Here is a 9,891-nt window from a genome sequence, read left to right as displayed (position 1 = left end):
TTGCGCATGCATCTAAACTGTGGCACACCAGCCATCTCTAAACATCTCGCTAACTTCACTCATTACCGCCCACCCAGACTTGGACCCACAATCCATCACAGCAGTGAGGACAACACACATCATGCGGGCAGCCTCTGAGAAAGAGCTTTATGATCGTAATCATATATGTAAAGATGCCGCAACCGTGCCATACTGTACGATTAGTTTGACAAATAAGTAATAATTTGCTAATGACAACATTATGTTGAGTCAGTTTAGGGGCAATTAAAGTGAGTGATATTTACATACGCCTAATGAATCACGGTGTGGTGGCAGCTTGAGAAAGCCTCATGAATATTCATCCATGCATGCGCCAGCCCTGCTGCAGTTTATAAACTGAATTATGGTTGATTTGCCCTTTTAAAAAATGAACATGGGCGCATCTCCCACAAGGAGCGAATGAACAATAAAGGCTGATTATAAAAAATTTAGTGGTAAACTGCCGGCGAGGAGATCAAAGGCTGATTTTTATAGACTTCCCAGGCTTTCCTGCAAAAAATAAATAAATGAAAGTCATGTGCGTGAATTGGAGGCACTGTGTGGGTACCCGCCCCCATTCAACTGGTTGGCACCCATTAGTGGGGTCAACTATATCAGCTCGAGCTGCCCCGCCAATCAGCTCAAAACAGCCTTCATTTGTCAGTTTCCATCTAATCTTTTAGCAGGTGCAGTGTCGTTTGATATCCATACGCTAGATGTTTTTGAGATGCAAACAAGATGTGGGTGGAAGTGGATGAGCTTCCAACTGTGTGATTTTTTCCTGCAAGTTTCGCCTCTGGTGCTAATTGGTCTCTATTAATTGCAAGATGAGCGTTTTGAGTTGCAAATACAATTCCCAGGGTAGATTATTAATTGTACATACCAACATCTGTCACCATGAAAAGGATTTGATTCTGCCCATTCTGACCTTATGACCTCTTTCTGTGTAACAAGTTCTTAGTTACTTTTCACCCAATTGGATCAGACTCGTATTTGATCGGGAATGTGAAATGTAGTTTTTGCTATTTTATGAAATACATTGTTAGTGCGCTTCCATGGAACTTCTGTTTCAATTTAGAAAGTCAATATATTATGTATAATTTTGTGAAGATACATATTCTCAGCACTAATTGACCGGTATGAAATGTTTTTGTTAGTATCAAAAACAATCTGCTACTATCTTGCCGGAAGCTGAACTGTGTTAACAGAATCTTGTATCACTTCAGTGTCATTTATCACTTCATTTTCCCTAAAAAGAGATCAGCATCTGCTGTGGCTTCTCTGAGCACTGACAGAGAAGTGCGTAAAATGAACATGGAGTATTACTGACACCTTGTGGCTGACACTCTAAAGAATGTCCCTTTTTAATCTCGGAAGATTATTGATTTCTGTTTAAATCTGGCCACTCATTAATGATCAAATCTGCATGGTTATACCAGCACGTTGAACAGTTTAAGTAGTGAAATATCAATCGTTGGGTATTTTTACGACGGCTTCAGTAACAAAAAACTTTCATTTTAAGCAATGCTGAATACGCCATGTCACAGTAAATGACAAATGTCGCCAAGTCAATATAAATACAGCACAAGGTTGTCGGGCAAAATATGAAACCAATCATCCATTGTAATAAATTGTGTATAGGCTGCACCTGAACTAAATCCTGTGATGTTCGTTTAGCATTTTCCATAATGTTCAAAAACTGTTTTTTTTTAAAAGCCAAAAGGGCCGCTTATATACCCATGCGTGATATAGTCATTTGTTCTTCAGAAAAGACCAAAGACATTATTCAGCAGCAATAACGTCTTTTATAATATATCAAATGTTAGGCTATCATTTAGCCTACAGCGTAATATTTAACACAAAAATAGGAATGCAAATTAGGCATGCAAATATCATCACATGATCTGAACAAAGGAAGACAGATGAACACATGTACACTTAAGCTATAAAAAAAGCATCATTGCAATCTATATGTCCATATCTGACCAATTGGCACTGTGGCCTTTTTAGTGTCGATTGTCCTGCACAGATGAATTAGTAATAAAGTAAATGGTGTCCATTTGGATTACATAGGGACTTTAATAATACAGTATTTATTATATGTCGATCTATTCCAATGTTAAAGCTTATTGTCATATTAGGACAAATAACACTAAAGCAAGTTTCACTTTAAAACGGTATAGCCTAATTAAAAACAAACATAAACACCAGTGCATTTGCAAAACAACTTCTGTTTGTTTATTTTTGTGTTTATTTGGGGGTCACCATTCCCAGGCCTCGCCCCAATTTTGACGTAGGACTGGGTTATACAACATTAAAATAAAAACCGCTCTGAAGTCACAAAACCCGGAAGAAGCATTTTGTAGTATATAGAAGCATGTTGTAGTTTGTTGTAACGCGTTTTTCTGATATTATTTGGACTGTGTGTGAACTTTGCTTTGATATAGCCTATTTTTATGTTTCTCAACCTTACTTTAATATGCAACTGCATAATAATTAAATGGGCCAGACTCAACGCGGGCTAGTTAAACAAGATGGCACTGGTGAGCATTTTCGACGCCAGAGTCGGCAGCTTAATTTCCGGTCATACAACACTATCAAGTTGTTTTGGCTCAATGCACTGTACAGATGATCTGTCATATCGCTGATATATTAGTAAATATTTGCCGATCAAAATCCGTCATTTTCCCATACGGTGTTATACGACCTGATATAAGTCTGCCGACCCTACCAACCGGGGTTGTTGCTATAAAGGGATACAGCTACGGCTGGAAGTGGTGCAAAATCTTGCCATATAATTACAATTAATTACATTAGTTAACACCTACACCTATCCAACCTTAACCCTACAAAAAGAAAAACATATGAAATAACTGTTTCCAGCTTGACAAAAATGATGCGTTATTGAAGTGCGCATGCCCAGCTGAGGTAGCTGTATCAGTTCTAGTCAAAACCTCCTACCGGCACCATCTTGTGCTACAGGCAAATTGACATTATTATCAAAAACGTTACCAGGCTTTCTCCGGCATAGAGAATTAGAAGGCGGCCGCCTATTTGAGCCGCCTCAGACTCTCGACAAAATGTCGGGTGTCTTCACAAGAAATGCTGCTTGCATTTAACACACGGTCATATTGCAGCTGTGTTGTGATACTTCACAGCTGGTATTAATCAACAATCTGCAAAACCGACATCTCTGACTTTATTTTTTAAACACTGGTATACAAGTAGGCCTACATATAAGAAACACTTCCATTATTCTGTTACATATCAGTGCACAAATTTGTAGATTATTAAATTTAACTGTTAAGTGTAATTGCGTCCCCTGCATGTATTGCAACGTTTGTTTATACATACCATAAAAAAACATATGTCTTTTCAAAAGTAATATTGCATTTCATGAAGTTCATTGAGTTGGCTCCTGTGATTTCGGTTAAATGTCTTCAAAACCTGTCACGTGATTTCCGGTAAGCGAACATATGCAGCATCGGTGGTCCCTTGTTTTTGTGGTGCATTTTGGGATTTTTTAGAGAACTAACGTTAAGGTCAACTTGAAGGATATTGCGAATGAGACAGCCCTTAAAATGGCTGACTCCCTGTAAATATTTACAATAGATATATGTGATATGGTAACCGCAACACATGGCATAGACAATGTGCATTAAAAGTGTTCAAATTCAACGCTGTGTAATTTAGGAAATGACATTTGATTCATGATATGAAATGCCTCTTAGTACAGAAAAGTGACAAATATTCTGGACAGCTCAGAAAGTCCAGTGCGAGATAAAAAAATGTCTGGGAAGGATATCGTCCCACTGTGATCCACTTTGGTTTGGACTGTGTAGGACTTCAGCTCAGTTTTTCCAGTCAGCACTGAAGTGTGAATGACAGCGATTCTCGATTCCTCATGGTAGGGGGCACCCCTGTCCTTGCCTATGATGACATTTTGACTCTGGCCAGGCCTCCAGGTGACTGTGAGCGTCTCAAGGCGCTGTACTGTGAAGAAGTCAATCGCTATTGGCTGGTCAGAAGCAGGCCTACACTGGACCAATGACAAGTGCCTGATCTCTGAGTTGTTCAAAAGAAGGGCCACATTGAGCGGTGAAGTGTACCACACTGTAAGTCGTTTCTTCTGCACCGGGATGGGTCGCTCTCCTCTCTGCAGCACAGACGTTTGTTCGTTGCAGTTGCTACATTCACTGGAGTTCATTTTCTCACAGAAGGCCAATTCCTGTGCACATGTGCACGTGAAGATGCTGCGCTCGGTTACGTACGCCACCTTGAATTCAGAGCGCAGGAGGACAGGCACAGTGAACCACATTATGCAGTGGAAAACTGCAAAAGCCATCTGACTACACAGAATCATCTCTGAAAGAGGTTCCTTTGAGTCCTGCGTAAAAGAGAACAAGAGTCAAATTGAATATTGTTAACCAAACCGTAGCTCGTTCCAAAACCTAGTTGTCTAAAGGCAATAACACGAGGTGTCTTATTTTTTTTAAATAAAACGTGAGAGTTTTGGAAAGATAAATACAGTTATTATGAATAATTCTAAAAAAATGTTTGCTGTCACTCATAGCAGTCAAACCTGAGATATTGGAACATTCTGAATGTAACAATTGCTCCTATGATTTCCATATTATTTCAATAGCCTGACAGTTAAGACTTAGGCCTAATTATAATTATTAGAACAATAATTATTTATATTTCTTTCTTTTCTTTCCATTTTTTTTAAACAAGTCTTGTTTAGCAGATTTGCAAAGATCCAAAGCAAATACTATAGATCATTTTTTCGCAGAGTTTGATGCAGTGCATTCTGGGAATGCCTCCTCCACAAATGACATGATGCTGTCTTAAAATCTGATGGAAGAAAAGTATCATGCTACATTTTGGAACAGCTCAGGTAGTGTAAATATGGTTACTTAAAACATAACAGAAAAAGTTTTATACCACCAGGATGTTTCAGTAAAGCACGGAAAGGAGTGCCATTGCATTAAGTTATTCAGCCAATGCTGTTCGTTCCCATGTTGCATGAGCTGTTTTCTCAGCCAGCTGAAGGGAACAAAATTATACATGGAAACCGGTTAAGCACAGTCTGTCAGGTCACATCTCCAACGTGCGAAAATCTGAGATTTGGATTCAAAAGAATTGTTAAGTAGAATTTAAATTAGAAAACAATGAATAAAGATACAGTGAAGAAGTAATGTCTAAGATTCTGCACTTTTCTAGACATGTGAACGCTCTTGTACGAAAGGTCAGATTTCTTGACTCAAGGATCTTTTTGGAAGACTCCCAATTCATGCTGGGAAAACATAGATCATCAGGTTTTGCGCAATTTACCAGGGTTCATCCTTCCGTTGACAGAAAGGGCAGAAACCAAATACTAATAAAGTCCTAATTTGATATTAACTTTTTATTGAAATTGCTTTGTTGATGATATCATTTGCGTTAAAAATCTGGAATTTGTTTCACTACCCTACACACCGTATATTTCTCTTAAAGCAGCAAAGCTAAACACACTCTGTCTCTTTCTCTGTACATTCAAACACTTTTCCACATGTCTGTCATAAAGAAGAAAGTTTTACCTTGTTACTGCCTTTCCTTTCCTTACTTCAAACCTGATGATTTTGTATACTAGACACTCACAAAGTCCTTAGCACCAGTCCAGCTGCAATGTTGTTGGCTGTCTACTTCTTCCAGAGTCTAAAACTATGCTTGAGTTTCTTATTATGCAACAAAACTGGCCGGAGGTGACGTGCCGTTAGCAACCACTGTTTATCCTGCCTGGTCCAGAAAGCATGCAGCTGTCCTCCATTTTCTCTCCTGACTACACCAGGGTGTGTCCACACTTCATCAGCATGTCAGAGCCAGTTCAATATCGCCTTTCCATCTCACCTTCTCCCACAAAGCAAACAGTACATGCTACATCTTATATAACAGCAACAGCAGACAAATATATATTTTTCATTTCCTTTTATTGTAGCATTATTCTGTTACCGATGGATTTTATAACTGTTGAATAAATAAATTTGCATGTTAGAAGTTATAAAGATTTTGTTCAAACATGCCAACTCTGTAATCCTAGTCAAAGAACAACAAGGAAAGCATTCCTGGAGCTTTGCCAGTGCTGATTCACTGTTTCCTGTACTCGATGTAAAAAAAATGTCCAAAGCTTACACCTTGGGCTAAAGCTTTTTATTCTTTCTTTGGTAGCTGGACGCTTGACTCTAGAAAAATACTATCCACATGGCAAACACTAAAAACACTAAGATCACAGACACCCTGACTACTGTATCAGTTTTAAAACAAACTGCTGTAGTCTAAACATATAGTAGAAATATCAAATTAAATACCTGCCATGGTCTTGCCGTGAAGCAGTCACGCACATGTCCTCTTTGGTTAGTTAAACTTGTCTGAGCTGAAAATCACAGTCTGTTTGTTCGTGAACGTGGAGTTTGACTCACTGCAGACGTTGCCAAAGCCACAGAGGCTTTCCTCAGCAGGAACCGTTCACTTACAACATCTGGAAACAACGAGATGCAGTCTAAAAAAATATGATGTAAGTGCAGATGACTCAAAGCTCAGACTGTTAAAGTTCACATGCATATTAATTCCGAATAGCCATGATATTAAATGAGTCTTGAGAAAATAATGTGTTTGCAAGAGGTTTAAAGGCATAGTTCACCCGAAAAAATAAAATTCTGTGATTGTTTATTCACCCTCTTGTCATTTCAAACCTGTATGCCTATCTTCCGCAGAACACACAAAATGATATTTTGAAGAATGTTGTTGACCGAACAGCGATGGCAGTCATTGACCTGCATTGGTTTTGTATCCTTACAGTATGAATGGGTGCCACCGCTGTTCGTTTATCAGCAGTCTTCAAAATATGTTATTTTGTGTTCTTATATCTAGTCCCCTTAGACTATAAAAACTTAATTAAAGTAATGATTATTTCTAACCAGAGGTCATGACCATTCCATAGAGATAAATAAACCAATCTTACATCCTCTGATGGCATCCTTTGTATAATCATGCCATAGTTACACTTAGTTAGAATAATATTCCAATAACCAGAGGTTTTGAGACTTACCTTATTTAGATAGAACAGCACATATGTTGTCTGACCAAAACAGAAAAATTAGCCCCTACGGTCTAAGTACACTTAAACTAATGCCAAGTAGTTAGCCGGAGCTCTAAAATCTCAGCTGGTGTGCCCCAATGCTCCACCTAATACAGGATTTTCACTAACCTGAACATAGATTTGCGATAACAAAGGATAAAGCGTAATCTACTAAAGTTCATAAACTCAGAATAATGCAGAATAATTAGTCAGGTAAATGTTTCTTGCCAATTACAATTAAATTCAGAGAATACAAAACATCAAATCCTCAAAGTTTAGTCTACGAGTCTGAGATTGCACACCTGACAGAAGAAAAAGATGCGATCGGAAAAAACACTGTGCTGTGTGTCTGAAGGCACACACAGCACCTTGGGGTTCATCATGGTAAGAATTCCCCAGAATATTTTGCCAGCTTTCCTTAAATACTCAGACTTTACATTGTAAAAGACTCTGCCCTGGATCTGATCAGGCCACAAATGGACATTTTTATGAAGACACACCCTCAACAGTGAGCAGAATATCTTTAAAGCCTCAAACCTATGTTATGATCTGCCCTACTGCTGTGTAAATGAGACCATTGTACCAATCGCATTTCAAATGATACCAAATATGCATATGAAGATTCTTTGTTCATATAAGATATGGTACTCCAGTTCATGGGCAAGCTTTGAATTGTTCTGAGTTCAATTGGAGAGAAAGAGGAGCGAGGGAGGAATGAAGGGATGTAAAAGTGTGAGTTGGTAATCATCATTCATTGTTGTATGCTGTCTGAGATGGAGATGCAAACCCTGTGGGGAGTTCATTATATTGGATGAAGTTTTGTGTTTCTCGGGATGTGGTGCCCTTTTGGTGTGGACACCTTGGTACCAGCCTTATATTAACAAGGGAACAGGTGTAGGGGATTGTGAGGGACCGAGAAGCCAAGAACAAGGAACACAAGCTTTGCACAATAGAAAACGGGTCTTTATTTGAACCCAAGAAAAAAAATAACTTTACATACTCCTAAATTTCTTAAAACAAAAATAAAATTAATCAAACAGAAAATGAGATCAAAACAGTTAGACAAAAAAACAACCAAACAAACTAGAACTGACCTGCTCAAATGAACAAAGCAACCGTTTATAAAGGAAAGGATGGGCCCATAACAAATTAAGAGGGGAAACAATTTAACTTTACATAACACATATAACCTTACGTACATCAAAATCAAAATCAAATAAAGACCTATTATAAATAAAAGGTAAGGAAAGCAAAATGTAATCAAATATCATAAAGGTACAACTAAATAAATTAATAAATACATTAACGTTCCTTCCTCCCCCCGGGCAATTCCAGCAAATGGTATGTCCGGAACCAATAATGCGGAATCAATGATGCTTAGGTTCGGTTCCCGCCCGGACTCTAATCCTCATTACGCCAAGATGCGGCTGCAGCGGACCTTGTCTGAAGTTCATCACGGAAAACTTAAACTCCAAAATTAGAAATAAATAACATATACACAGTAACTAATTTGTCTGCACTTCAAATCAGTAACAAATGTATATGAAAATGTGTTGTAAATGTGACCACGGCATGTGCACTCCAATAAAAGAGACTCAGACACAACAGTACATCTGTTACAGGATTCTTTATTTCCGACTACCTCGTTAATGACTGCTAAGTTTCCCTTTGTAGAGGAGAGTAAACAAAAATGTATAATAAAGAAAACAGGTACAACTTAGGTTGATGTTTCTAGATCATCAGAAAGTACAGTGTCTCAAATCAAAGAAATATATTTGGTAAACAAAAGAAAGATATTGGATAAGCTACTTTTCTCTCACAGTAAACACAAACAAAGTCAGCTTTGACCTTTAGGTGTAATTCTACCCCAAATAAAACAACGGTAGTGGCTGTGAATTCGGTCTTTTCTAAGGAGAACAAAACAGAAATATTGAGAATGTATAACCATAAACCACAAATATTTTTATACGAGATATAACCCTATTTTACTTTCTTCACATAAACATCATCAGACATTTACCTCTTTTACTAACAGACATATAAACTCGAATGGACATCACAATCAGAACATAAATCCATGTCAGAAATTATTAAGATTGAATGAAGGCATTGAGCATATACAGAAACAAAATAAATGGCACTAACTCTGAGAAACGTGGTCACAGGAAAACTAAGATGGCGGAGGACTCACATGCGCACTCGGAGGCCCCTCTCCCCTGTGACACAATTTTAATAGACGAAAACAAGTTTGCCTCACTCTAAACCCACATTATGGGATACAAAAATATGAGAGTGCAAGCTTCCAAATATGTTAAAAGAACACTCACGCGCTATCTCCGTCACTGCATCCTGTTTAACGTCACCGCTCAGAACTTTCCCGCATGCACACAGGCATATAACCGGACGATCGTTTAATCTTCGCTCAGCAAACACTATTAACAGAGTTAGATATTACTCCTGCTGTCCGGGAAAACGTCTCCACTCCTCTCGAGTGACACGAGCCAGTTCACATGTGCTCTAGGCAATGTAAGCGATAGCCGTCTTTTTCGCTACTACTCGCATTAATGATTACAAAACACATAGCTCCCCCTCTAGGCGGGTAGGTACAACCGCAGGCTGTTGTTGCCCTGGTTACATTCTCCCCTGCCTCAAGTCTACGTCCTCGTGGACTGCTAAATTAATTCCCACCAGCCCCCTTTAGTCTTTCAGAGGTGTACATTACCATGCCTGCCAAAACTTGAGACAAGATATTTGGA

At 38.5% G+C, this 9,891-nt stretch overlaps 1 protein-coding gene across 9 annotated transcripts; it reads right to left on the bottom strand.

Annotated features, from left to right (window-relative positions):
- Window positions 1–2,073: 2,073 nt before the first annotated feature.
- On the bottom strand, window positions 2,074–9,644 carry si:ch73-52p7.1 (uncharacterized protein LOC100321084 homolog). 9 transcript variants are annotated; one of them, XM_056760031.1, is made up of 6 exons: window positions 9,463–9,644; window positions 9,281–9,351; window positions 6,366–6,535; window positions 5,598–5,907; window positions 4,963–5,064; window positions 2,074–4,405 (listed from the first exon to the last, which is right to left on the bottom strand). In XM_056760031.1, the coding sequence occupies exon 6, from the start codon at window positions 4,379–4,381 to the stop codon at window positions 3,746–3,748; it is 636 nt and encodes a 211-aa protein (XP_056616009.1). In that variant the 5' UTR covers window positions 4,382–4,405; window positions 4,963–5,064; window positions 5,598–5,907; window positions 6,366–6,535; window positions 9,281–9,351; window positions 9,463–9,644; the 3' UTR covers window positions 2,074–3,745. The 9 variants fall into 9 exon arrangements, with proteins under 9 accessions (XP_056616009.1, XP_056616010.1, XP_056616011.1 ...); XM_056760032.1 differs by lacking the exon at window positions 9,281–9,351; XM_056760033.1 differs by lacking the exons at window positions 9,281–9,351; window positions 9,463–9,644 and having other exon boundaries at window positions 5,598–5,910.
- Window positions 9,645–9,891: the final 247 nt, after the last annotated feature.

Source organism: Triplophysa dalaica, chromosome 11 (genome assembly GCF_015846415.1).
Source record: "Triplophysa dalaica isolate WHDGS20190420 chromosome 11, ASM1584641v1, whole genome shotgun sequence".
NCBI lineage: Eukaryota > Metazoa > Chordata > Actinopteri > Cypriniformes > Nemacheilidae > Triplophysa > Triplophysa dalaica.
Note: the sequence above shows the minus strand (reverse complement) of the source record. Positions and strands in the feature narration are given on the sequence as shown.

Bases quoted from the DNA above. Each gene is read 5' to 3' on its own strand.
- si:ch73-52p7.1 (XM_056760031.1), bottom strand. From the start codon at position 4,381: ATGATTCTGTGTAGTCAGATGGCTTTTGCAGTTTTCCACTGCATAATG.